General features: G+C 36.3%; 6 protein-coding genes across 10 annotated transcripts; 4 read left to right on the top strand and 2 right to left on the bottom strand.

Moving 5' to 3' along the window:
- Nucleotides 1–1,096: 1,096 nt before the first annotated feature.
- On the top strand, nucleotides 1,097–3,930 carry LOC141901886 (diphosphomevalonate decarboxylase-like). 2 transcript variants are annotated; one of them, XM_074789437.1, is made up of 12 exons: nucleotides 1,097–1,273; nucleotides 1,816–1,886; nucleotides 1,980–2,047; nucleotides 2,126–2,172; nucleotides 2,246–2,386; nucleotides 2,485–2,539; nucleotides 2,648–2,792; nucleotides 2,877–3,047; nucleotides 3,133–3,255; nucleotides 3,334–3,486; nucleotides 3,577–3,636; nucleotides 3,718–3,930. In XM_074789437.1, exons 1-12 carry the CDS (start codon nucleotides 1,207–1,209, stop codon nucleotides 3,799–3,801), a joined length of 1,185 nt encoding a protein of 394 aa, XP_074645538.1. In that variant the 5' UTR covers nucleotides 1,097–1,206; the 3' UTR covers nucleotides 3,802–3,930. The 2 variants fall into 2 exon arrangements, with proteins under 2 accessions (XP_074645538.1, XP_074645537.1); XM_074789436.1 differs by having other exon boundaries at nucleotides 3,565–3,636.
- A 152-nt stretch (nucleotides 3,931–4,082) lies between these two features.
- On the bottom strand, nucleotides 4,083–10,137 carry LOC141902645 (uncharacterized). Its single transcript, XM_074790468.1, has 9 exons — nucleotides 9,655–10,137; nucleotides 8,899–9,115; nucleotides 7,640–7,932; nucleotides 7,395–7,535; nucleotides 7,087–7,299; nucleotides 6,889–7,004; nucleotides 5,483–6,691; nucleotides 4,996–5,404; nucleotides 4,083–4,925 (listed from the first exon to the last, which is right to left on the bottom strand). Exons 1-9 carry the CDS (start codon nucleotides 9,820–9,822, stop codon nucleotides 4,509–4,511), a joined length of 3,183 nt encoding a protein of 1,060 aa, XP_074646569.1. The 5' UTR covers nucleotides 9,823–10,137; the 3' UTR covers nucleotides 4,083–4,508.
- A 1,532-nt stretch (nucleotides 10,138–11,669) lies between these two features.
- Nucleotides 11,670–12,556, top strand: LOC141901218 (uncharacterized). Its single transcript, XM_074788326.1, has 3 exons — nucleotides 11,670–11,831; nucleotides 12,147–12,220; nucleotides 12,298–12,556. Exons 1-3 carry the CDS (start codon nucleotides 11,670–11,672, stop codon nucleotides 12,554–12,556), a joined length of 495 nt encoding a protein of 164 aa, XP_074644427.1.
- A 1,333-nt stretch (nucleotides 12,557–13,889) lies between these two features.
- On the top strand, nucleotides 13,890–17,314 carry LOC141902739 (DALR anticodon-binding domain-containing protein 3-like). Of its 4 annotated transcripts, none has more exons than XM_074790604.1 (12): nucleotides 13,890–13,962; nucleotides 14,834–15,141; nucleotides 15,218–15,438; nucleotides 15,652–15,716; nucleotides 15,796–15,888; nucleotides 15,965–16,032; nucleotides 16,106–16,164; nucleotides 16,278–16,490; nucleotides 16,599–16,657; nucleotides 16,750–16,860; nucleotides 16,955–17,023; nucleotides 17,177–17,314. In XM_074790604.1, exons 1-12 carry the CDS (start codon nucleotides 13,924–13,926, stop codon nucleotides 17,294–17,296), a joined length of 1,425 nt encoding a protein of 474 aa, XP_074646705.1. In that variant the 5' UTR covers nucleotides 13,890–13,923; the 3' UTR covers nucleotides 17,297–17,314. The 4 variants fall into 4 exon arrangements, with proteins under 4 accessions (XP_074646705.1, XP_074646702.1, XP_074646701.1 ...); XM_074790601.1 differs by lacking the exon at nucleotides 13,890–13,962 and adding an exon at nucleotides 14,481–14,746 and having other exon boundaries at nucleotides 16,314–16,490; XM_074790600.1 differs by lacking the exon at nucleotides 13,890–13,962 and adding an exon at nucleotides 14,481–14,746.
- LOC141902738 (RNA helicase Mov10l1-like) lies at nucleotides 17,309–24,066 on the bottom strand. Its single transcript, XM_074790599.1, has 21 exons — nucleotides 24,060–24,066; nucleotides 23,159–23,978; nucleotides 22,913–23,062; nucleotides 22,656–22,829; nucleotides 22,117–22,320; nucleotides 21,820–21,934; nucleotides 21,628–21,726; nucleotides 21,398–21,550; nucleotides 21,234–21,325; nucleotides 21,095–21,153; nucleotides 20,842–20,995; nucleotides 20,644–20,744; nucleotides 20,460–20,569; nucleotides 20,276–20,353; nucleotides 20,040–20,195; nucleotides 19,892–19,957; nucleotides 19,645–19,809; nucleotides 19,385–19,558; nucleotides 19,145–19,294; nucleotides 18,796–19,044; nucleotides 17,309–18,687 (listed from the first exon to the last, which is right to left on the bottom strand). Exons 2-21 carry the CDS (start codon nucleotides 23,944–23,946, stop codon nucleotides 17,470–17,472), a joined length of 4,455 nt encoding a protein of 1,484 aa, XP_074646700.1. The 5' UTR covers nucleotides 23,947–23,978; nucleotides 24,060–24,066; the 3' UTR covers nucleotides 17,309–17,469.
- Nucleotides 24,067–24,072: 6 nt separating this feature from the next.
- On the top strand, nucleotides 24,073–26,259 carry LOC141902741 (RNA-binding protein NOB1-like). Its single transcript, XM_074790606.1, has 8 exons — nucleotides 24,073–24,207; nucleotides 24,409–24,541; nucleotides 24,646–24,779; nucleotides 24,866–24,934; nucleotides 25,015–25,356; nucleotides 25,443–25,540; nucleotides 25,631–25,772; nucleotides 25,910–26,259. The coding sequence occupies exons 1-8, from the start codon at nucleotides 24,142–24,144 to the stop codon at nucleotides 26,171–26,173; spliced, it is 1,248 nt and encodes a 415-aa protein (XP_074646707.1). The 5' UTR covers nucleotides 24,073–24,141; the 3' UTR covers nucleotides 26,174–26,259.
- The last annotated feature ends 4 nt before the right edge of the window (nucleotides 26,260–26,263 follow it).

Here is a 26,263-nt window from a genome sequence, read left to right as displayed (position 1 = left end):
ATTTGAAACTCCAATAACAGTAGCCCAAAATTGTGATTGGTAGTGTGAGTGAGTGAACCCTGTTATGGCTCTCACTCTTAATTACGAATCTATTCAATTCTTAGAACGATAACCACACTCAAACGTGGTGAACGGATAATAAGATAAAATCACACTATTTACAGATTAAAAGAATTTAAAAACCAGAAATTATTTATTCAATAAAAAATATATAAAAGACACGACGTGATTAAGAGATCATCGTCACCTGACCCGATGAGATCGAAACGTCGTGTCTTTTATATATTTTTGATTGAATAAATAAATTCTGGTTTTTAAATTCTTTTAATCTGTAAAAAGTGGGATTTTATCTTATTATTCAATTCTTATTTAGTACATACTGTCGGTTTTTAACTGTTGGGTGCTGCCCCTATGTGTATCATAAGCGGTAAATTTGTGAACTAACTGATAGTTCAATTTTCCTACTGCGGCGCGCGAGTAATAAGTTAGTTCATATATTCACCGTCAACGATATGTACAGGGGCAGCACTTGACGGTTAAAATATTTATGGCTTCGAACCAGTATTTACACGGTTCGAACCCGGGACACCCCAGTACATCCTCCATTCAGCATCAGGGCCATTCCAGAACCATTTTCAGTAATTATTGGGTTCGCACCCGGGACACCCTTGTACATCGATTTAGCATCACCTAGACCACGCTGACTCGACAATCAATCACTCGAATCAATTAATCAATTTAAAGGTCGCGATTCAAAAGATGGGCGTCAATGGTGACCGAATTATTGATAAATGATGGTCTGCGATAGATGTCTTAGCCCGCGGTCGAAGAGGACGGCGTTGGATTTCACTGCCTAAATCGCCACTAACTTGCTCGCCGAGCAAGTTAGTCGATTTAATAAATCAGTTTACTAAACCGCGTCCATAAACGAGTTGATTTACCAAATCCGATTCACTAAACCGCGTGCCGTAAACGTGAAACTTAAATCGATTTACAAAGATTCGTAAAAGCGCCTTTGGACGTGTGGCGATAATTTGTCCGAGCTTTTGTCCAAATACGAATACACGTAATCCCCATACGATCCCGATTTATTACAGCGAACACCTAACAATTTTGCTTTATTGAAGTAGACAATTATGTCAAATGCATTTTATGTCAGTTTAATTATTAGCCCAAAGTATTTACTTGTTTTAATCTGACGTTTTCATGGCCAACAACAGAGTTAGGAGAATCACATGCACTGCACCTGTCAATATAGCTGTCATCAAATATTGTAAGTGTAGTAGGATTCTATCCTTACCGGCGCCGGGACCGGCGGGGTATCTAGAGTAGACTAGAGTTAGGGCCTACTTCAGTACTAGTTGTTGTTCGTTGTTACGTACGGCAACATGTGGATTTGTAGGCCTAACTAATATAACATAACTAAATTTTAGTAGGGCCTACTAAAATTAGAAAGAAATTGTATAAATTGCACATTGGAAAAGTGCGATTCAGGTTGATAATCTGTCTTCCTGGTCCTGTAACGAAGAATTTATAATATAATAATCTTTAGTTTGCTAAAATGACTTAATTTTATTGTGTGTGAGCACAGGAACCTGACACAAAAAGTTTTTGACTCCAGTATCCTAGGTACTATATATAAAAAGATTTTTTATATTAAGTCTTTTTATATATAGTTCCTAGGATACTGGGTGTGTGCGAATGAAATTATTTGAATGGTCTATATATGTTCTTAAAATCCTACACGGCTACAGAGCTTGTAACTGTGGGGTGAAGACCCTTGCAGAAATTTGCATTAAAATTATTCATTTTTAGGGGGAAAACGTAATGAAGAACTTATTCTACCTCTAAATTCCTCAATTAGTGCAACATTGCACCAAGACCAGGTAATTTTATTAAACCTACTTCCAGTCAAATAAAACATGCAGCTCAATGATTCAGATTGATTCATATATACTTCACTCTTCCACTCCTTAAAGTTGCGAACGAAGACAACTGTTGCTATTTCCCCATCATTTACAGAGGATAGAATCTGGTTGAATGACAAGTAAGAATTATCAGTCCGTTAAACACCATTGTCACTAATATGTTCAGATCTATTAGAAATTATCCTTTGGTATTCTAGGGTGCAATCAATCGACAATCCTCGTTTGAAGGCTGTTCTTAAAGAGAGTAAGTTACTTATTGTGACTATGAGTTTTCTAGAAAATGTTTTCCTCTTTTAGTCTTAAATATTCGTATTCAGTTCGTCGTAGATCTTGTAAGAGGCGTCACGAAGAGACAAATGATTCGGATACAAGTCGATGGCATGTTCGCATTAACTCGGAAAATAACTTCCCAACTGCTGCTGGTCTTGCTTCTTCCGCTGCGGGATATGCCTGTCTTGGTAAATACCACCAATGATTACTGTGTATGAATAAAGCTTGCCAATTTCTTCGCTAAAAATTTCTACTTCCTTTTTTGCATTTATTTTCATATTCACAGCATATTGTCTTTCAAAGTTGTTCCATATTGAAGGTGATGTTTCCGACATAGCGAGGTAAATAAAATGCAAATATCGTTATCAGAAGCAAACAATTGCTTCTATGATTTATCGATGTCTTAGGTACTGAAACGTTTCTTATAAGTAAGTTGTTTTTATTTCAAGGATAGGTTCAGGAAGTGCATGTAGAAGTATATATGGCGGATTAGTCATGTGGGATTGTGGAATAGAGAAAGATGGATCGGATTCTAGAGCTAAGCAACTCTTTACAGAATCTCACTGGCCACAGATGAGAATTATCATATTGGTTGTAAGTTTATCTGAATTTCAATTTGGTTATTGTATGATAAATGATATTTATTTATTCTAATAAAATTCTGGTATATTTGACTAGGTAAACGATCAAAAGAAGATAACGGCTAGTACAGCGGGCATGCAACAATCAGTAGAAACTAGTTCACTACTTGACTATCGGGTGAAGCATATTGTTACAAATAGAGTACAAAAACTCACTGAAGCTTGGAATGACAAAGATTTCGAAACATTCGCTGAAATAACAATGCAAGTATGTTGTTAAGTGCTTTATTGAAATAAATGCAGTGACGAGAAGCTTCATGTTTTCTGTGATCAATATTCTGCAATGTTTTCAGGAGAGCAATCAGTTTCATGCAATCTGCCGCGATACATATCCACCGATATTTTATACTAACGATACTTCTAATACCATCATGCAACTGGTGCATGCGTACAACCGATCTCAAAACCAAGTAAAGGTCAGTGAAAATTTACAGCTTTTCATCACTAGGAAGGTAATCGTCTACTGCATGTCATTTAAACTCTTGTCATTTCAGGTAGCGTATACATTTGATGCTGGTCCAAATGCCTGTTTATTCATGTTGGAGGATGAAGTCACAAAATTCGTCAGTTTAATCAATCATCATTTTCCATCAAATGATCCGTTAACGATGAAAGGGTTACAATGTGATATACAGCCAATCAATCAGGTATCATTTGAAAATTTTAGATTTTTAGCTCGTTTTAGACAGTGCAATGAAAGTACATTCATTTACTGAGGTTTTTAGGATGATCATCAGAAAATTGAAGTAAAGTTTAAACCTCAATCAGATGCTATCAAATACATCATCACCACTCAGGTAAATTTAAATCCATTCCAACCACTAGTAAAATGTTTAGATGAAGTATCACTTATTCCTCTTTCTATCATATTTTTCAAGGTTGGTCCCGGTCCTCGAGTGATACAAACTGATGAACACTTAATCTCACAGTCTGGAGAACCAATATTTAGCTGTGTCAGATAACACTCGTTCAAACATATTGACACCTTTTAGAATTAATCAATGCATTTTATACTGATTCTGAAAAATCTGAAAGAATCTTTGTTAATGATATATTTGTAGTTAGCATTTAAGGAATAATAAAACAATGCTTCGATGATGATATTGCATTACACTATCTTTATTCGTCAGTTATCTATCTAGGAGTTTTGAATGTGTTGCTAAGATCAAAGAAAATTGGACGACTTGATCGAGATGAAAATAATCACTTAGTGCAAATACAATGTATAAAATATGTAGGAATTTATTATATAAAATCAGTAAATAGCAATAAAATTTTAATATTCAGCACCTTATGATTTAAATACATAGCAAACTTCATTTTATACTTTTACTACAATCAAACCCGCTTTATCCGGATCAGCTTAACCAGGATTTTGGTTTTAAATTAATTAGAAAATTACTTCTGGTATTCCCGTAAACCGGATGAATTTTGTTGGTCCCAAATTATCCGAATTAAACAGATTCTACTGTAAACATATTAAAGCTTTCTTGGGGTAGATTCATTTTTCACCTACAGGCCTTACCAGGCCTCCGTTTAGTCCATGATGATAATTTTGTAGCTATCAAATCATTTTTGTTATTCATGTCATATGAATTACATACATGTAACAGTATATAATGCAAATACCATACATTATCAGCAGTTAATGGTTTCGTAATCACCGATATTACAACGTTGGAAGGGTTAATTCATCTATTATGGACCTTAAAGCTTTAAGTTCTTTTTTACACCGCGCATCAGAAAACCGTTTCCATGGATCATTGTGCCAACATCCGATCATTAAATCCTGTAGTTTACAAAATGGTGCTCGTCGTTGACTAAAATCTGGCCGCACTCCATCGAGTATATCTTGTTGTAAAATTTGCCAACCAAGTTCGTAATAATCCGCAAAAACTTCGCAGCCATACCACATTTCCCACAAAATTAAACCAAGGCTATATATATCCGATGGACGTGTTGACAGACCTCCGCGCAATATTTCCGGATCAAGGTACGCTAATGTACCTTTCATTGTTCCAGTTATTTGTTTCTCTGGTTTTGCCACTCCCAAGTCACTTATCTTCAACTGACCGTCTTCGGTGAGCTGTAAAATGAATGAGTATCAGATTAAGTTGGTAATGATTTGAGTTCAAATTGATTACACGATTACTTACCAGTATATTCTCCAGTTTCAAATCTCTATGAATGATTTGCAGATCATGTATATACATTAATCCACGCGTTAGTCGAATAGCATACTTAAAGAAAAACTCAACTGCGCTTTTAAATTCTTGCCCCAATTCTAGATGTTTGGCTGGAATTCTTTGACTATTATTAAATATAGCATCCTTCAGAGTTTCTTTGCAGTACTCCATGACTAGTAACACTTCAGCTTTTATGCTTTCTTGAAAATGGACTCCGAACAGACGTATGACGTTTCTGCTGCCTTTAGCTATGTGTTCATGTAATTGGGGCTTTTGAATTGTTTGAACACTTGAATCGTGTGACTGATTGGAGATATTTTCAGACTTGTCACCATAAAAACAGTCTTCACAAACCTTGTGACGTTCGGAATTGATGCTCCTGAAAATATATACTAATTTCAATAAATCGCCTTCAGACATGTTTGGATCCTCCTATTGTCCGTAAGGTGTTACTTACCTGAGCACTTTAATTTCATGGGCCAACTCTAGAGGCTGACTCGATCGTCGATGCACTTCGACCTCGATAATTTTCACAGCACATTTTCTCTCCTCCCATCGCGATCCGCACACAGAGCATGCCAAATTTATCTGGACATGAGCTTCATAAACATCACCGAAACTTCCTCTCCCGATCCTATTACCCCACGAGACAAAGCGGTCTTTATCGATGAAAATTTCATCATCTATATGTAAATAATGACGAAAATGCATGACTTCGAGCTGGGAAAAAATTCGCCGAAATTTACCATATATCGGAATATACTCGTCAAGTATTGTTTGTGTGTTCCACAGTACCGATTTTCCATCAAGTTCATCGAGCAGTTCTTTATCTGCCTCGAGGAAACGCTTGATAATTGCGGTACATTTCTTTGTGTAATTGGCTAGGTGTACTAGATGGTTTTCAACAAGAGTTGTTTTTACAGCATCCAAGTCGAGCCAATCTAAATATTTGGACACTTCCTTTTGCAAGTACATCATCTTATCTCTGGTGAACTTCTTCATTTTTCGGCTGTGAGATATATGGTTGAATATATTGATTGAACCATAAACAGGTAAAGCTATGACACTGGCTAATATAGCTAAGGGAAACCACAAAGGAGCCGTCGTCCAAAGTACAGCTTTTTCAGTGTATCCAAACAAACCAAATTTTTCAAATTTTCTCAAACTGGTTGTCGACACAGACATCAATGAGGAACCTCGGATTTCACGTTCAATTCGCTCCAACTCGGAATTCAACAAATGAAAGCGATCTTTCAACATGGAAACCAGTTCTGACTTGGCGTGAATGAACATACACTTATCTTTCTCCCATTCAGTGACCTCATCATTAATGATTTTGAATACTAAATTTTGTATTTCATCTTTCACAGTGCACCACTCGTCACTGTCTGGTAAAATTCCTTCATATTCTGTACATTTTTCAAACAAACGTTGACGCGTACTCTTACACTTCAGATGCTCATGAAGCACATGAACAATTGTATCAACCTCAGTTTTCAGTCGATGTTCAAGGTCTTGAATAATTCGATCCGATTTTCCGTATAGATTGTGTATTTGTTTACCAATTTTCTTCTTTATTTCCGTACGTTCGATTTTGTTGCGTCGAGCTGCTGCAATAGGAGATGTAAGAGGCATCTCGATACGATCCAAAATGTGTCGAAGCCAACTGTAAATTTATACAAACAATATCAGGGTGTACACTTAAAATCTGAAGGTTAAAGATGCAGTAGATTCCGTCTTACTCAGGAAACCACTCGAATCAAGGAATTTTACCAAAATGTATCTGGAGAATGTTTCTATTTCCCTGATTCTCAAAAGAGTAAGGCGGAATATGAGATCATTGAAGATTGAGATGTTTCATACTTATAATGTCTTCTAGTAGATATTTCCAATCCAGTTTTTAAGAATTTCCTTAATCCATGCATGATATCCGCGTACTGTTTTGTCATGCCAATAGATTGCTTTCGACATCGCACAACCTGTCAACAGAAAAGAAAAAATGCGTTTTCCTAGTACATGTAATGCACAAGAACCGTAAGAATTTAAAAGTGGCCGTCTCACCTCAGTAATAGAAAGAAAGAAAACTTGTTCATCTATATCAAGTCCAGGCCAACACTGTAATTTACTAGTCATGTTATCGGCAACTGAATCGCGAGATTGTTCTGGTACCTGATCCCATTTGTTGAAAATGAATATGGCTGAACGGGGATCGAAACGCTGTAGCACTTTTTCATCGAATAAAATTTCTTTGACATGACCAATCAGAGTAATCAACTGAAACCATTAACAGATGAACAACATTAACGCATTGAAATCTCGATAAAGAAGATATACAAATACAATTAGAGAATCTCAGTAGAAGTACTTACTCTATCATCAGTAACACCACCAGCATTCTTACTGTTGATAATGTAAATGAAAGCGGCAGCATTTGGTAAGTACTTGTAAATATTCTGATTCATGGATTCTGTTTCTCCGATGCCTGGACTATCAACGATATACACATTTCCCTAAAACATATAATATATCAATACATACTCTTAAATGTCTATTCAACCGTTCAATTCTACAAAGATCTGAATTTCTAACAAGTTCATTTATAAATAGTACGTACCTGTAAAATTGGTATTGGCCAGAAAATCTCGACAAGCTCATATTCATTTTGAGACCGATCATCAGAGACAATATTCACATATTTATTCAATATTTTTTGTACGCCATCTAATCTTCCATCTAGTTTTTCATTGATAGGATCTTTTCCATTTTTCCGATGAATGACGGCATATCTACTATCGGAGTGTTTAATTTCACAGATGGTTGAAGTGGTGCTCTCATAGCAATCAACCGGTAGAATATCCTCTCCGATCAGGAGATTAAGGAAGCTACTTTTTCCTGCACCAGTTTCACCTTAAAATAAGAGAATACACTTATTGAGTATAACTTCCAGGCTGGTGTAAGTCGACTGCTTGCGACGCAATGCGACTGGTTACAAATTGGAATTGATCACGATTGATAGAACACTATATCCGTGTTGACGCGATGTAGAGAGAATCCCACAATTATAACGAAAAAGTCCGAAAATGAAACTTCGAGATAGTAGTTTATTTCAACGTTTCGACTATATCCTAATAGTCATCTTCAGGAATAATGAGAAACTACAAAAATTATGAGATATATATACAATCAAGAGACAAAGAGACTAATTCAAGTAATCAGAGATGATACAAACTAAAGGAAAATTAACGTAGAAACAGTTACAAGCTAAAATAGATTAAAGGGAAGCAAACTTAGTTTGCTTCCCTATCTCGAAGTTTCATTTTCGGACTTTTTCGTTATAATTGTGGGATTCTCTCTACATTGGAATTGAGGTTGATTGTGACCTGATTGTCAGAGATGTTGTGTGAAACTTTTAGTCTCTTTCAGTCACTAGAGCATGAAGTCACAAGGGCATCCAATCGCTGGCAGTCACAGAGAATCATATCACCGGCAGTTGCAAGGATAACCTACACTCCTCTTAACCCTTTCAGTGCTGACTAACCAATACCCTATGCTGTGCTGGAGATAATTTGAAAATTTTGAAAAATTCCACCCTAGTGTGTTGAATAACGGGAATACCATATAGTGTGTATACACCGCAGCGCAGTGTATCGTTAGTTACTAATATTTCACAATGTTTGACAGGTGCCGCCATCTTTCAATAGAGATAAAAACTAATTACTAATCACATCAATACACCGCACTAACTACATCAATACACATCAAGGATTCATCCACCGCACTGTGGTGTAGACGCACTGAAAGGGTTCAGACTCTGGATAAACATGTTCATTAGGGTTAAAAATTTATTCCAAAACTTATACACGCCAAACTCACCAGCCACCAGTATTGGACAGCCCTTATGCGCTAGAACGCTGTTATTTTGCATCAGTCTATCAACGCAATCGGGAACTTGTCTTTCGATCTGATCTCTAGGTTTTTCTTTTAATGATAATAGTAATTCAGATAACTGCGCATATATTTTCATCAGATCAAGCTTTTTTACTTCATGGTCATGCGCAATTTCACGAAACCAGTCCACTTCTGTTTGAACCTGCAAAAATAAATTCAAACACAATATATAATGAGGTAGCCTATACTATCGCAGGGTCCGATCTAAGCACGTCCGATTGTCCGGGACAAGTATATTCTCATCCGGGCAAGTAGGTTATCATTATCACTTGCCCCCCACGGGCTAGTGCAATTTCATGTCTCAAAGCTTTTTTCCCACTTGATACAATGGATGATAATGCCAACAATCGGTCTGCCTGTGCAGGGCGGCAAGAAGCTTTTGGAGGGGGCAAGTGAAATTTCAGATATGCTTGCCCCCCGGGCAAATGGCTTTCATTCCTTAGATCGGACCCTGCTATTGAATGATTTCTTCCACTTGTTATTCAAAATAAATACAGTTTTTCAAAAGATCCATATTTTTCATTATTGTCGAACCTGTGACAACGTCACAGGCGATTCAGTTTTTATAGAATAGCCTAAACAACTTTAGAGTTAAAATGCCTAGAATTCTGCACCGTCCGTCTCTGGACCTATTGCTATATGCTTTACTAGGAAAGAGATGATTATCTTGTCTGAACCTACCGGTACATCTGAAACTTCATTCAACTTGCTGATCAATAAATCTTTCATTTCAGCCAAAGTTTCCAAACTGCCGATTTCTATTTTGTTTTCTTCCAACAAATCAAGGGCATCAAAAATATTTCCCAACTCACTGACTATTTCTTCCGTGTAGTTGTACTGACTAGACATGTTGAAATGCTTGAACGAAACCTCTTACAAACATATTTAAATCGCTTGGCGAAAAAGCCAAAAACCTGTTTCATTTTGCATTTTGACACAACCAGGAAGTGCGGAATGGGGATCGGACTGGACGATTGGAACGGTACTTGAACTTTGGGTTCGATTCCTGCATTTTCCAGAGCGCCAACGCTAGAAAAACGTTTTATTGACACATAATTCAACCTAAAGTTTTTTCTCGGAGAACGGATTTTTTCAAGAACAAAATGGGAGGGCGAAGAGAAAAACATGAAAAAGATTTTTTTATAGTATGCATTTTAAAATTGAAGGGAACATGAATTTATTTATAAAAATCAAATTTTTGTTTAAGTATGAATAAACAGTTCACGATTGGTAGAACACTATGTCCGTGTTGACGCGATGAGGAGAGAATCCCACAATGATAATAAAAAGTCCGAAAATGAAACTTCGAGATAGTAGTTTATTTCAACGTTTCGACTATATCGAGTCAGTGAAGATGACTTGGGAGGACTGCAAAAAATTAAAAAAGGAGCGAAAGTTGTGATGAATTTAACTCAAATGATGGGAAAAAATGAAAAAAAAAATCTTAATCTTAATCTCTGCAAATCAATAAGTTATTGCAAATTAAGATGTGACGACTCGTCGTTTGCACGGTTACGAGATTGAAAATCAAGACGCGGACATCGATTTTTAGTCCTTCGTGTTTTTATTCAATTTGATGTTGTTTGCAGAATTCCGGGAAACAAAGATCTGAACAACGGGATAAAATAACAAACAAAAATATATCAATTAACTCGGAAGAACGGTACCTTAACTCTCATAAAATGTCAATTTTGCAGCTACGTACGAGAGGACATTGGATAGCAAGGGTTGTCGATATGAATTCTTCTCCGTGTACGTGTTCACCCAACAGATTGCAGCAACCTCGTAATCAGTGATATATTATGATTTGGATCCTAGATCTAATGGTAAAACGCACAACATTTAGGCATTTTTCACCGGAACGCTTCTTTATAAAAGAATGAACCATCTCCATCTTTATCGACATAAACAGCAAAAACGGTTCACTGAAATATTCTCGGATCCAGTAAAAGGTATACATATGTTTATGACATGTGACGAAAGTATTAAGAAGTATGTCTCTCTGTTCTATTGTCTCATCATTAATATGATTGATACTCAGAAAATCTTCGAACACGGAGCAAGAGGGTCGAGACCCCTATAAACCTCCCCTCCCTTGTATCCGCCCATGTGGCACCCGCTCTAAATCTGGTTCGGTTGGCTATGCCCAGGCACGCGGCGACAGAGACAAGTCCCTGATTATAAGATAAAAACTACTTAATCATTCACCAATTAACTCAATTAACCTGTTCTCACTTCTGTTTTTAGTAAATAACTCACACCTGACGATCTCTAGGGTGAGATCGAAACGCCGTGTTCTTATATTTTAGATTGTTTTTCAATGAATTCTCGATTTAAGAATTCTTTTATATATACATATATATATATATATATATATATATATATATATATATATATATATATATATATATATATATATATATATATATATACGCGAATTTCGTTATTATTGGCTTACAAAATTGCTGTACGCAAGTATGAACGTGTATATATATATATATATATATATATATATATATATATATATATATATATATATATATATATATATATATATATATATATACACGTTCATACTTGCGTACAGCAATTTTGTAAGCCAATAATAACGAAATTCGCGATTGGCTGCGCCTATATATATACGTACGAACATTATAATTAATGAATATTTGTTAACAGCCAACAACAGAGGAATCATGGCAGACGTAGCTATCAAGAAATTAGCAGAAAAGTATCAAATACCAAATTTGGGAGAATCATTTTCAAATTTTAAAAGTTTTTTCGAAATGGCGGATAATGGCGATGGAAAACTTACCAAAGAAGAAGCGGCGGCTGTCATAAGTAGTGAGGACATTGACGTAAGTTAAGAAATAGCACGCGTTACATTTTATATGACCAAGAAAGCGTTTGTAATTTCTAGGATAACTTTACCTACAAATCAAAGTGTTGATTTGATAAGATAGTACTTTACTCTAAAAAGAGTCGATCTTAAGAATGAAATTTCATAGAGGATAAATCAGAGCCCACAAACAATTGATTATCAATTAAACATCAGCGTACAGAATTTGCTTATATACCCGATAATCGAATTTCTTCAAGTAGTAATATAGATATCCTAATCCCTTGATTCAATCGACATTATATATATATATTCTAAAAATTTCTCATTTTAGCCGATCTTTAAGAAATATTGTACAGACGGCAGTGACACACTCACCATTAAAGGCTTCATAAAAGCAATGTTCATGTAAGTATACGTTGTTTTTGAATAGAAATATTTCATGGTCGGGTAGTTTAATATCTTTATTTTTTCAACTGTTCAAGGCCTTCGATTCAAGATCACTGGCAAGGTATATTTTGGGAATATGCTGCTGATGGAGAGTCTGGTTACCACATGGATCACGAGGAAATCGACGCATTTTTCGCTAGCGTGGGAATAACCGGCGAAGATGCAGAAAAAGCCATCAAGTACATGTTGGATAATTTTGACAAGAATAAAGATGGAAAGTTTTCCTTCCAAGAGTTCATTGAGTTTTTAGATGACAACTTGGGCAAAGCTATTGATGAATTCCTTAAAAACTAGAAAAGGCAAAATAGAAATGCAAACAGAATGTCCATACTTTTCATTGGTGTTTAAGATTATGACCACATTCTACCTGTATATGCTACTGAAAATGTGTATTAATTATAATCTATTGATCTTTTAAATTTGATACATTGGTTATGTGGTTATTTTGGCGTTTTGATATTTTCTAAAGGCCGTTCCAGAAAGGAATGATATACATGCTGCGCACATGTACATTGTAATTCGTACATTGATATTCGTTACATTGACTTCCGGGAGAAGGGTAGTTACCACGACATACTGGCAAACCAATCTCTCAATAAAATGTCAATTTTTCAGACGAAAAAGGACAGAGGATTGCAAGAATTGTCGATATAGAGTAAATTTCTTGTCCGTGTTCACCCAACGGATTTTAGTAACATCTTAATCAGTGATTTGTTACCAAATGCATCCTACGTAGATCTAACGGTAAAACGCACAACATTTATAGGCGTTTTTCACTGGAACGCTTCTTTATGATAGAATGAAATTCATCGACATAAACAGCAAAACCGTTCACAGAAATATTCTCGGATCTCGCGCCCCAGTAAAAGGTATATATAGAAGTTTATGACATAATTACATGTTACGAAAGTATTAAGAATAGCAAAAAGTATGTCTCTCTGTTCGGCAGGAATTGGCAGAAATGCATTGATAGTGGTTGGAATTGTGAATAATGTAAACGCCAGTGAAACTGTTACAAGCGTTATCGTTGTACGTTTTGCGTTTGTGTTTTTCTTGGTCGACGAAACAGATACCGAATCCTTGAATAAAGTAATGACTATCACGCAATTACACGTAATGATTATTGCCAATGGTAGAACATAAACGTAAACAACAAAAATTATGTTAACATAGAATTGGTCATACGGATTATAGTGACATCCGTTGATAGAAAAACGCATTAATATTGGAGCTGGAATTCCTATAATCAAAAGGTTCATCGCGAAAATGGCGGATATAACGCATCGTGCGAATCTGGGTGTGCATATCAAACGAGACGTGAACGGGAAGAGCACAACTGCCGCACGTTCTAGAGATATCGCTACTATAAACCATGAACTCATAGAACACGTAAACGTCGCAAAATGTTCGTAAAGTTGACAACTAATCAGAGAATTCATCAGATATATCGGGTGATTATCAACGTGTAAAATAACAAATTGCAGCACAGGCATCAACGTGCTGTCGAGGCAAAACATAAAATCACAAATAGAGAGGGCGATCAGATAATTAGCGTAAGACAAATTCCTGAATCTATGACTTATCATTATCAGGAAAGTAGCTGTATTTCCAAAGGCTCCCATCGAAAATAGAATCGTAAAGATAACTAATGAGACCATGCGATGACTGCCAGATTGATTTTCTACAGCCATGAGCAGAATGTAACTATTGTACGCCCGGCCAATCGGTTTTGTTGAATTCATGGTTTAGTGAAACCGCCACCCGTCGTGTGCGAATTGAAAATAATGAAATCGTAAATTGTCAGGTTTTATTTCAGTCAATATCAGCACTTGTCTACGCATAGGCCTATTAGGACTGATGGATTTTTAATTTGTACTTAGTTTAATGCACCCGGCCATAAGTATAAATCAATACTCCCCTCTACCACCCGTTGAGGATTTACACAAGTCAACCGTCAGAACACTATATGAGCTTCCATAGGCACACACTCCGAATTCAGGGAAAGGGGTAGATTTTCACTTGATAATTTCGGCGAAACTTTGCAATCGAGCCGGAACTTCATGGTCAACGGTCGGCTCTACAAGTTGTGAGAAGTCAATGGTCCGAACACGTGTCCGTAGTCCAAACCGTGTTTTACTACCTAATAATTATTTAGCTACAGCCATACCTCAACATCTTTGTTAAATTTTGATTTTGACATTTCTGCATTCGGTCCGAGAAATCATCATTTATTTGTATTCTGTGGCACTTTACCGAGACCCAATGGATATTACTATCCAAATAATGCGCTTTATTGATTGTTATTGTAAATCAAATTCGTTAAACAATTCCTTTAAAGTCCTGAAAATGACAAGAAATCTGAGAAATCTCCATAAATCTGATTTTTCTATTCTGTATAAAAATGCTACTACACCTTCAAGCGTTAGTGTTGATGTAGTTGAAGCGGGACCCGGTGTGGCCATCGGTGAATTTTTACCCAAAAATGTAAGCCTTCTGAATAAAAGAATGTCCTTTGAAAGAATTGATTTTTACTTCATCTAGTAGCTTTGTTTAACTCTCCATTTATTTTAGAGCATGGAAAACCTTGCTTCTGCGTTAGAGAAATCGTCCTCGCTATGGTCAATACCACTGAAAAGTTGTTTAGTCAAGGGAAATAGAATTGAGATCAGGATAAATAGAGTCGAAACATATAAGATGATAGGAAAATGTGTCAAAGATGCCGGCGCAGAGTATGGCTTAGTTAATAAATGCAACAGTTCGAATGAAATTTTCATTAACGCATCAGAATTATACAATTCACAGTATTCAACAATGACCTTGGATCAATATCGGTCACAGTTGATAGCAGAGCATGTATCATCATTGTTAGAAGCATCCGGGTAAATTATACAAGGACATTTGTAAGATTTTTAATCTCCGTTAGCCAGATAAAACTGAAAGATGTTTCTATTTCAGAAAATCGGTGAAAACGAATGTTGGAATCAGAGAAATTGGTCAACCTATCACACTGAAGACTTCCTCATCAGAGAAACAGTGTTATGATCAACTAAAAAAGAGTATATATACAACAGGTTGCGGCGATTCTGATTGCACTATCGATTTGAAGCGTTACATTGAAGAGAATAATCTTCCTCAAGGGAAATATCTATATGATATCAACCTTGGAAACTGTAAAGGTGAATAGATAGTATAATCTGTAACTAAATACCTGATAACTTGGAGATGCGAAATTGAATTAAATGAAATTGCCTAAATTAACATTATGTCTAACCCTTTCAAATAATTTGGCAAAAGTGGCATGAAAAATGAAATGGAAGTGTAACTTCTGACGTGTATAGGCCCATAGGAATGATTCTAAAAGCCTCTTATCTTTCATTTTCTAACAACAGTTACTGATGGATGTATGTTGCTGAAACAGATCAGTGAGCTGAATAATTCTACTACCATGTCTCAGGTACAGAATTGCCCTTGGAATCTTTACGGAATAATGAGATAACTTATTTAAGGAGTACGATTATGTTTGAATGTTGTAGCAATGTATTCTACATGTGGTCCAATCAAATCATTCTTATGTACAACAACAAACTGACATTGCGTGGAAAATACTAACGAAACCACCTCCGCAGGTAAAGACTTAAAAATATCCACTTTCACTCGTTATGTTATAAAACAACATAAAATTCCAAATTTTTCTTTTGATAGTTTCATCTAGTTCACGGTGGAGTCACTACAAAGGATAAATCAAGATGTTCTGCTTCGGAATATTATAGGTAATCGTCCATGAATTATTGTATAATGAAACATTAGATAAAGTGAGTCACAATTAACCTTTTATCTTTTCAGACTGAGGTTTGACCAAGTCAAAGAAGCATCCATACAAAAATATGGTACAGAAGTTAATGGTAATATTCTCTTGTTTGAAATAGCAATTTTTCCAAATAAAATGAATCAACATAATCTGATAATAGGAGGATGATAGAATTCTAAAATTAAGAAAATGTATTTTAAAATATAGGCGATGCTTGGAAACCTTTGTTGCATACATTAACAGAAGCTGCTGTGAAATTTGAATTGTTATCTTCTGCGTGTCAGAACGATGTGAAAGTGGATCTATCACCCAGTGTGGATACCTGCGGTCCTCCACTGTGTCGAGAGGGCACATTTATTCTGTATAACTGTGCTCGACTGGCGACTCTGTTTACTCATTTTAAACAAAAAGTTGAACGAGGTAAGAATTTACATATATAGACATCACCCAGCTACTGTAAGGATTCGGCACCTGATACACAAAACTATGCATTCAGCCCTGATTATGGACATTGTATCATTTCTTTAGGTCTATATCCTGCTTTGCCATCAATTGATTCAATTGATTTCACTACGTTGAGTGATGAGGTATGTTTCGGATGATTTACTGATATTTAAAAAATTCAATCCAGTTCAAAATAATCACATTATCTGGTATGATTTTTATCCGTGTATTACAGGATGAATGGAATTTACTGTTCAATTACGTTTTACCATTTCCGGATGTTGTAAAATGCTGCATTGAAAAATTCGACGACAACTGCCTCAATATAACAATTCATACACATAGGGTACATGAAATTTATTGCTAACAAAAATATATTTTCATGAGACAATTATCTAAAACAAGGGCTTTTATTAATAATGGCTTCATTTATCTTATAGATCTGTGGCTTCCTACAAAATCTCACCAGGAAATTGAGTTCGTATTACAATAGAGTTCACATACTAGTGGTAAGGCTTCAATTGAACGAAAAATCGAAATCGACAATAATTAAAATCATTCATTATATATTGGGGTTATCATTATTTACTGGCCCCGTTTCACAACCGGGGTACTTCGTTCTTTATATAAATGCATAATAACATGAACACATCATCTTTCAGGAGCCAAGACCGCATTTACTGCCAGTCATATTCGCACGACTTTATCTGATGAAATTTATTCAACAAGTCATTCATAATTCGTTATCGCTTCTCAGAATTGATCCTTTACAGCAAGTTTAACTACTTACATAAACCTGTCTATTACTGTGTACATTTTTGATATTAAGAAATAAAACTATTTCGATTCATTAAAAAATTTACTTGAATGATTTCAATTTGAAAGAAAAAGTCATTAGCCTTGTTTAGCTGTTTATATACAACAAAACCTCTTTTAAGAAATCATTACTGTATATTCACTCAAGAAATTCCTCGGTATCACTTTCTATGACTACATCACTGTCTCTTTGTTCCATGTCGTCATCTTCGTAAAATTCACACATGATATCCCCTCGTTTAACGGTACATGTACTAGGCATTTGTTGAACGTTATGCGATTTCAGCAGATTATTTCTTCCAGGAAGATGTTCTGTATTATGACCCGGCATTGAACGGTAAGCTAAATTCTGAAAATCTTTGCCACGCCCGTGAACGTTACTTTGCCGTTGAGTTTTCTGGCTATTTGATAATTCATGAGTTGGTCTACTATACGAAATATTTTCCAACATATTTACTCCACGAGAATTGGAGGAATCTTGATCACTGATGTTGATTTGAGCTGTAATACCATCAACAACATCCAATGCTTGTTCACTGGCGATATCATCCACTATGTCCTTTTTGAGAGATTCGTTATTTGTATTCATTCTGTCATCTGAAAAGCTTGGTGATGCATTATTTTTGGTCTTCTTGAAGGATATGTCATTAGGGTATATGTCTGGTAGTCCAAGCATTGCAAAAAGAGTTTGAGGATTTTGTGTCCGATTTGGTTGCTGCTTCTCGATAAAAGCATAATCAACCTTCTTTAGAGGATCATTGGAGATGTCTTTTTCTGTATTGTTCACTCCAGGACTATCTGCAAGCGCTTCTAAACTCACCACGCATAATTTCCCATCGAAACTTCGATCATCTTCCAAACTATCCAAAGAAGCTGCTGTAGTACAACTGTAGCTAATGCTATGTATATCTTCCATACTGGTTGTAAGAGCACTATCAGATGTAGTCGTTGTTGTATTGCTGCTGCTACAAAGATCATCCATACTTGTAGCTATTATATTGTCAATTGAATCAGTGGTATTAATTGACGCTTCAATAATGACAGGGGGTTCTACTTCTTGGTTATCTGAACTGTCAAGAACATCCTTACACCCGCCTATTCTTCTTGTCCCTTCAAGAATAGAACTACCATCAGCCACCGAACTTTCAGTCAAATTTTGTGCATTCTGCTTATTGGTGTCATTGTCAGCGCTTTCACGTATTTTCACAGTCCCGATGTCACTTGATTGAAGTGAACTATTGTCATTACAATTAGTCTCAATCTTGTCTTCACATAATCCGGAAAATGGCGGCAGATCGCAACCTGTATATGCGCCATGTTTCACACAGTACTGCAGCAGATGAAACCACACAGGATCCTGAAACCCATAGGAAAATACAAGATTTAAGCTTGAATTGTTTCCAATGAGTATCGCATTAATATGAATATAGTGTCAATATGTTCTGATATCTGAAATCAAACTTACTTGTCCTAACACATATGGGTTGCCTATAATGACAAGTAATGCCTGTGCTCTACTAATGGACACATTGAAGCGTTTCGGATTACTGAGGAAACCGAGATTGTATTTGTGATCGAAATTAACATTTGATTCATTTGCTCGCACTGTTGAGATTATAATGACTGGTCGTTCTTGCCCTTGAAATTCTTCCACCGATCCGACCTTCACCTTATCCATTCCGAGACGATCAATTAACAGACGGATTTTTTCAACCTGAAAATACAGAATTAGAAAGAGAAAATTACAGAGAAAATACATTACAATCAACTTTCACACAATTAAGGAAATGAACCCAGATGAAATATAAACGCACCTGCTTTCGATAAGGTGTGACAATTCCTATGGCATCGTAGCTCAGTTCAAAATGAGGATTCCTTACAAGACTTTGCAAGTATCGCATAACCTGGACAGCTTCAACCGGATTGAACCACGAAGGACTGTTGCCTTCTCGCATGTCTTCGCCCTATATAAAAAAAGGCCAGAATCAATAATACAGACATTTCAATGACGCTAAAACGTACACAGGGCATAGTCATCGAATGTAAGTATTTACCCTCATGCCGTGAAATATAACTGGGAAATTCTTGCATGGAAGTTCTTCCCAGTCACACATTGATTCGATCATCCTCTTATCAGCACAAACCACTAACTCGTTGTGGTAGAACAGTTCAGAAGAAACGTTCAGAATAGCCGGATGAGATCGATAATTGTTAACAAGTTTAGTCACCTGAAAAAAGAAATTCAGAATGAAATTGGTTGTAATTTCTTTAGATTCATAAATAGCGGGTGTATCTTTCTCAGATCTGCACTAACCAGTAATGGGTCATAACTTCCATGATCGGCAAACTTGCTTTCATCGCGTTGGTATAAATCGGTATTTATCAACCTTTCCAGTAAAGACTGCTGTAGGCCATATTCTTTAGCCGCGTTACTACGTAAAACAGGTCCGAGCTGCATCGGGTCGCCTGCTAATACAGTCTACGATGATGAGTTTAATAAAGATAGTTATAAAAAATGCCGAGAACCAAGAATTTATGAAGCTAGTGTAGTAATCACTTACTTGTCCACCAGCGTTAGCAACTAAACTCATCACAGTTACACATTCCGGCTCTGTTGCCTGCCCAGCCTAAAAAAGTTTGCATTGCATGTTACATATTTCCATTTTGTATTACCATAGTATATGTGTATAATATGTCATACTTTATTACCTCATCAATAATGGCGTGAGTAAAATGACCAGGATTTATTCGAATTGAGAAGAAACTACCAGCTGTTGTGCAGGTACATATAATAATGCGATATCTAGCAGCTAATTCTAGGTCATCACCAGTTGATGAGTATGACTGCACAACCTCAGGGATGTTCTATAAATATACACAATCAGGACGCAATTTTAAATAGGTAATTATCTTGAATATAGGGTAATAGATTTCTTTTATCTTACCTCTACACCACGACTGAATGCATTCAGCCGGATCAAATCTCCTTGCTTAATCTTACCGCTTAAAATCAAACGTTCAGCCTAAAAAGAGATGAATCTTAAGTATCTTAGCCAGAATACAAGGATGTTTGCATCTATATCGAGGATTCTGTTATCCATAATCACGAATAAGGAGTGAAAATCATACCAGTAAATCTGCAGCACTGTTTGAAGGAGCACAAGCTAAGACACGACTTCCTGATACATGACAAAAAATCTGTAGAATCGCTTCCACTAGAGTCACTGTTTTACCCGTTCCTGATACAGAATACAACTAAGCTATAAACAATTCAACTTGAAATGACTTTGATTAAGTGAACGAGAGCTCCTACCAGGCGGTCCAAATAAGATATAAGGAGTTGGTCGACTCTGACCTCCAAGAATTCTTATAACAGCACTTTTCTGTCTTTCATTTAGATTAGAGTTGAAAAATCTGGAAAATCAGTCATTTCCCTGAGTTAACTCTCATCTGACATATATAAATATAGTGAAATAAAACAAATATATACAGGAGACAAAAATATACATACTGGTGAGATGAACTAGTACTTCGACAACTGCTAGTTGAGTTTCTCCGGGATCCACTAGATGGCGCTACTAAAGGTTTAACAACAGCTTCACTGAAAGTCTCAGATTTTCCCATTACCTGAGGAAGTTTAGGAACAAGCCTCGTTGGAAAAAGAACTGAAATCAAAACAATAATTCTTTATTATTAATTTTGTAGACTTAGTAATTGGCTTAAAATAATAAGGGACAGATTATGAAATATGTACACTAGCTTACCATCAATTCCAAGTTGAGACACAAACCTAACAGCTTGGTGACAACGTCTCATTGGAGTCCTTAAATACCAAAGCCATCAAAACAACTAAGTGAAAATAATAATTATGTAATTTTAAATGTATGAAACTAAAATCTATACCTGCTGAAAGTAAACATCACATTATAGTCTTCTCCTTGGTAATTCGAGTGAAAATTTGGGTTGAATTTCAGTAAAACTTCATCAAATAGAACCTGAAATATTCAGTATTATTTTGACATAATCTCGATTAAAGATTTTTATTTATCGGTTCAGTGTGAAACTACCTCGTGAATATAGCCTTCGTACATCGGGCTATTTACGTCATCCCCGGGCTCTGATATTATCACTCTGTCCCCTACTAATACAGATGGACGTCCTTCAGCTAAACCAGGCACCTTCAAACCTAAAAGATCTCCGCCACATCGCCTCATACATTCCTATTCATAAACACATTTATGTCAACATAACATCCGGATTTTGTTACATTTTGATGGTTAAATAGCAAGAATTTTACCCGTTCCAAGTCGAATTCCCTAATATCGACTTCCATTTGTATTTCCTCCAGGTGTAACAGCGCTGAGAATTTGTTAACATAGTTTTCCATACAAAGAGGCTTAAAAAGGAAACAATTTATATGTCAGCAGAAATACATAAAGAGTCATCTTTACTGGTATGTGTTTTGATGATGAAATTTGGCTCGAAATACCTGAATAAGTTCTGGAGCTACTGGTAATAAATCTTCATGTTCAAGACAGCACATTTTTAACCCAATAGGTATTGGATACTGTGGAAGCTTATTAGGCAGTTTTACACCTGAAAACCTGTTGTAAGAACATCAAATAAAAGTACCAGTTAGATGTAATGTTAAATTAAATTTGCAAAACCAGTCCCAGTCTTCAATTTAATCTAAAATATGGTGACAAGATAGGCCTATATGTTTTATAGGATCATTAATTCATATTCAATTTAGGCAAAAGTTCATCCATGTTGGTTTGGAATTTACCTGAGAGGACGCTGTCCAGGGATGATACAAGATTCTTCGGTATTCTGTGATTTATATCGGTTGTAAGACGTTACACGTCGCTGATACGGTTCATTAGATTCTAGAGATGTTTGTATCGGATCGAAGACAGACGCGCTCAGGTAGCGACCGATTTTAAAATCAGCGAACTCGAACAGCAACAACTGACGGTCAACTCCACAGTTCCTAAAATCAGTTAAAAAATCATAATTAACTATTTCACCTGACCATATTTGATGCAATTTAATTTGACTTTCGGTAGAGAGTCGAATGAACGATAACAAAATTGTATCTAAAACAAAATTCATCCTCAATATGCAGTACTGTCACATAATTCTTATATTCATATTCTAAATAGTTGTTTATTTCTGATGCTGCCCTTCTGTACATATCATACCCGATGAGGCTGAAGTGACTCGGCGAAATCGATTGTACTGGAATATATACTAATTTTTAAGGATGAATTTCGTTCTAGTCTTGATTTTGTTGTGGCTTTATCAATCAAATTCAGTATCTCTTACTTGGCAATACATTCCGCCGTTATATGTATCGTCATTCCTGGAAATAAATCTATCTCTCTCTCGACTGGTATATGGGTGCGAGGCAAAATTCTTGGTGAAGCTATCGTAAACTGTGTACACGTGCTCGACTTCAATATCGCTCTTACAAATTTCTGTGTCTTCTTTCCATCATTTCTACATGAAAAATAGCAATTGAATATTCGAGTTATAGGCCTAACAGTAATTCATTTTCACGGAGAAATTTCTTATCGAGATACCTGATCCAAAATGTAGTCGTCTTCTTTGTTGCTACAGACAATCGGCCAAAATCACCATTATTAGTAATAGACACCCCTTGCTTGTTAGCCAACAGCTGCTGTTGAAACTTGCTTTCAGTTGGGCTCTTCAGTAGAGTGAGGGGTATCCCACTGAAATTATCATAAGAAAATAGGCCCAAGTCAAGTCAAAAATTCAATTGATTTTTCTCCCATTTCTTTTCTGAGATGGAATTATGATGACAATACCGCTTGTTCGTGACTGTTTTAGCTCGGACACTTATCGCTCTCCAGTTGCAGCGACCTTGAGAGCTTTCAATGGCCGTTCCAGCAACTTCATCCCCTCGTCGAGGTGAATATCCATCAAAACATGCGGAAAACTGGAAATAAATCTCTTTATCGATATAACCGAATCCTGTCTGCACGGAATTAACCTCTCCGGTAAACTGAATTTCACGGGCTGGTCGAATTTCTGTCGCGTGACTATCATCATTTTTACGCTGGTTTCCGATGATCCAGTCACCTCGGTAAGGTACATAACCAGAGCGAACGTCTTCACACACGAATGAAATGAAATCATTAACGATCCCACCGTCGCGACTGGTGCTCGTAACCATTCCAACAACACTGGTGGTTACATTCGATTCTTCATCTTCCTCTTGTTTATCATCAATATCCTCCATCTGTTGATCGTCCCATTGATTATTATTAGACGGATATACAGTTTTAGCTCTCCAGCCTCCGTCATCTCCTTCACGATACGCGGTTACATTGACTTCATCGCCAATTTTAGGACGAACATTTCCGACGCAGTCATTGAATGTAAAGTATATTGTTCTATCTATGATTCCATATCCATTATGAAGCGCGGTTACGGAACCTCTGACGTTTACAGTTTTTGGTTTTTTCGACGGCTCACTTGATGAATTTGTTGATGCTGCTGCCGAATCTACTACAGATGATGATTCTACTACTGATTCTTGTTGGCTGCCACCGAACAAGTAGCCTATAGCTGATGACAGGGCACTAAACATCATCCATTCAAATATCACACTGCATCTAAGATTCACTAAAAATGAAATAGAACTGGATATAACTTACAAAAAAGTACAAATTTCATTTTAGTTTTAAAGACCAGTGTCAAAATTACCATGGGCGCCGCCATCTTGGATCAAAATGAAAGTCCACAGTCTAATCCGCGATTTAGTGTACAACGCGGAAGCATTGGAGCAATGGCGAGTTTAGTGAAACACGTTGTTGTAGATTCTGGAGGTTTTATTAGAAACGCGCCACTTCACGTGAGTTAACATTTGACAATTAAGACGATACGAATATGGAATGTCTACTGTTGAGATTATGTAACCTTTTTCACTGAACCAGATACTATGTTAAGCTGATAAAAAAGTGAAATATGAATAAATGTTAGGCCTAGTCTGTGTGACATTATTTCAGTTTAATGTAGGTTCTTCTGATTTGTTAATTATATCAAATTGTTTCAGGAAATTGGTGCCAATATCTATACTTTGCCTGAGGTGGTCAACGAAATTAGGGACAAAGCCACAAAACAAAGATTGCAAGTCCTTCCCTACAAACTTCAGTTCCGTGAACCTTCAGCTGAATGCGTAAAAGCAGGTAGGCTTATGTATGATTACTCCGTACCTGAAACGCAAAATGTGTCCCAAAATATTCCACTTTTTAGCTCTACCCCATCAGTGTCTAATTTGGGGTGTTTTTAGTTTCAGACTTCGCGAGGAAAACTGGAGACTACAGGAGTTTATCATCAGTCGACATTAAAGTGATCGCGTTAGCTTATTTATTGGAGAAAGAAAATGCCGGAACCGAACATATACGGACTGAACCAGTGAAACAGGTATTGTAAAGAGAAAACCGCTTAATTAAGCTATAAATCTAGTCCTAGAATGATATATAGTATTTATAACATGTGTCGTATTTCAGGAAGTTTGGACAGCGAGTAAAAAATCTTTAGAGAAACCGACAGATATTGCTGGATTTTATATCAAACAAGTAAGAAGATATTTTTTCGCTCTCAGATTAAACTCTCGGAAAAATATGTTGCTGGAACACAAATTTTTTTTCAATTGTAGAAGACAAATCAGGTAACAGAGGATTCAATAGATGATGGAAAATCGAATGCAGTTGAATTAGTACAATCTAGTCCGGTTAGTTCAGAGATAGTATCAAATGATACCATCAGCCCGGAAAGTCAGCGAAATGAACTCCATAATGAATATGAACATACTGTGAATGATGAGGAGCTACAGGAAGAAGAGGAAGAAAGTGAAGGGGAAAGCGATGATGACAGTAGTGATGATGGTGGATGGATTACGCCTTCAAATTTAAAAGCCGCGAGGAAAGCAATGGGGGATCAGAATACTGAGAAAGCAGAAGTTACAGTTGGCTGTATAACAACTGATTTTGCTATACAGGTGAATAAGTTACACCCTCATGAATTGAATGCAGATTAATGTTGCTATAAAACCCAGATTAACAACTGTGAGATCTTTGTTTCAAGAATGTCTTAATACAAATGGGACTTAATGTCGTTTCTGTGGATGGTATGTTAATCAAGAAAACGAAAAACTTTGTTCTAAGGTGCTCTGCATGTTTGAAGTAAGTAAAGTACCAGTAGATATAATGGCAACAAACGTGTTCCCAATTTCATTTGACAAAAAAACTTAATGATTAATATTTTGTGTGTAGACTGACGAAAAATCTTGAAAAGGAGTTTTGTCCTCACTGCGGAAACCACACATTACAGAAATTAACAATGACAGTAAATGAAGATGGTTCGATACAGTACTTCCTTTCACGAAGGAAGCCAATGACAACTCGTGGACTAAAGGTACAGTATATGATGCATTTAATCTTTTTCAATGGCTTGTGTGTCGTGACTTTGCAGTGAACAATATCTGTAGATGTGGAATATCAACTGACGGAACATAGCATTTACTGATGGTGTATCTATATCTTATGTTTTAGTATTCATTGCCTATGCCGAAGGGTGGAAAACATGCAAACAATCCAATACTTTGCGAAGACCAAATAATTGCGCAACAGCGAACCACGAAATTTTCAAAAAACAACAAACTAGACGTGTTTAGTCCAGATTATGTGGCAAATTCATCACCGTTTTCGTTGAATGATGTCACTAGTCGTGCAGCTCAGTTAGGTATCCGTGATCACAAAGGACAAAAGTCAAGAAATCCGAATGAATCTCGTAAACGTCGAGGAAGGCGGAAGTAAGAATGGTTTTTGTGAGAATTAGCATTGTTTTATTAAGGGCTCGATACGAGTCAATTGTAGAGATATGTTACAATACACATTATTGTGCAC

Source organism: Tubulanus polymorphus, chromosome 3 (genome assembly GCF_964204645.1).
Source record: "Tubulanus polymorphus chromosome 3, tnTubPoly1.2, whole genome shotgun sequence".
In the NCBI taxonomy this organism is placed as follows: Eukaryota; Metazoa; Nemertea; class Palaeonemertea; order Tubulaniformes; family Tubulanidae; genus Tubulanus; species Tubulanus polymorphus.
The sequence above is the reverse complement of the archived record's forward strand: the minus strand, read 5'-3'. Positions and strand labels throughout refer to the sequence as shown.

What these genes read in the sequence shown, in the direction of transcription:
- LOC141901886 (XM_074789436.1), top strand. Translation starts at nt 1,207, where the DNA reads ATGGCCAACAACAGAGTTAGGAGAATCACATGCACTGCACCTGTCAAT. An exon ending in AGAATCTGGTTGAATGACAA is followed by an intron (nt 2,048 to 2,125) that starts GTAAGAATTATC and finishes TTGGTATTCTAG; the next exon opens with GGTGCAATCAATCGACAATC. An exon ending in GATGTTTCCGACATAGCGAG is followed by an intron (nt 2,540 to 2,647) that starts GTAAATAAAATG and finishes TTTTATTTCAAG; the next exon opens with GATAGGTTCAGGAAGTGCAT.
- LOC141902741 (XM_074790606.1), top strand. Translation starts at nt 24,142, where the DNA reads ATGGCGAGTTTAGTGAAACACGTTGTTGTAGATTCTGGAGGTTTTATT. An exon ending in AGCTGAATGCGTAAAAGCAG is followed by an intron (nt 24,542 to 24,645) that starts GTAGGCTTATGT and finishes GGGTGTTTTTAG; the next exon opens with TTTCAGACTTCGCGAGGAAA. An exon ending in AGGTGCTCTGCATGTTTGAA is followed by an intron (nt 25,541 to 25,630) that starts GTAAGTAAAGTA and finishes TTTTGTGTGTAG; the next exon opens with ACTGACGAAAAATCTTGAAA.
- LOC141901218 (XM_074788326.1), top strand. Translation starts at nt 11,670, where the DNA reads ATGGCAGACGTAGCTATCAAGAAATTAGCAGAAAAGTATCAAATACCA. An exon ending in TAAGTAGTGAGGACATTGAC is followed by an intron (nt 11,832 to 12,146) that starts GTAAGTTAAGAA and finishes TTCTCATTTTAG; the next exon opens with CCGATCTTTAAGAAATATTG. An exon ending in TTCATAAAAGCAATGTTCAT is followed by an intron (nt 12,221 to 12,297) that starts GTAAGTATACGT and finishes CAACTGTTCAAG; the next exon opens with GCCTTCGATTCAAGATCACT.
- LOC141902738 (XM_074790599.1), bottom strand. Translation starts at nt 23,946, where the DNA reads ATGATGTTTAGTGCCCTGTCATCAGCTATAGGCTACTTGTTCGGTGGC. An exon ending in TTGCTAACGCTGGTGGACAA is followed by an intron (nt 19,810 to 19,891) that starts GTAAGTGATTAC and finishes TCATCATCGTAG; the next exon opens with ACTGTATTAGCAGGCGACCC. An exon ending in TTATATTTCACGGCATGAGG is followed by an intron (nt 19,295 to 19,384) that starts GTAAATACTTAC and finishes TTTTTTATATAG; the next exon opens with GGCGAAGACATGCGAGAAGG.
- LOC141902739 (XM_074790600.1), top strand. Translation starts at nt 14,525, where the DNA reads ATGGATATTACTATCCAAATAATGCGCTTTATTGATTGTTATTGTAAA. An exon ending in TCTGCTTCGGAATATTATAG is followed by an intron (nt 16,033 to 16,105) that starts GTAATCGTCCAT and finishes TTATCTTTTCAG; the next exon opens with ACTGAGGTTTGACCAAGTCA. An exon ending in TAACAATTCATACACATAGG is followed by an intron (nt 16,861 to 16,954) that starts GTACATGAAATT and finishes TTTATCTTATAG; the next exon opens with ATCTGTGGCTTCCTACAAAA.
- LOC141902645 (XM_074790468.1), bottom strand. Translation starts at nt 9,822, where the DNA reads ATGTCTAGTCAGTACAACTACACGGAAGAAATAGTCAGTGAGTTGGGA. An exon ending in ATGAAGTTTCAGATGTACCG is followed by an intron (nt 9,116 to 9,654) that starts GTAGGTTCAGAC and finishes TTATTTTTGCAG; the next exon opens with GTTCAAACAGAAGTGGACTG. An exon ending in TCTTTCTTTCTATTACTGAG is followed by an intron (nt 7,005 to 7,086) that starts GTGAGACGGCCA and finishes TTCTGTTGACAG; the next exon opens with GTTGTGCGATGTCGAAAGCA.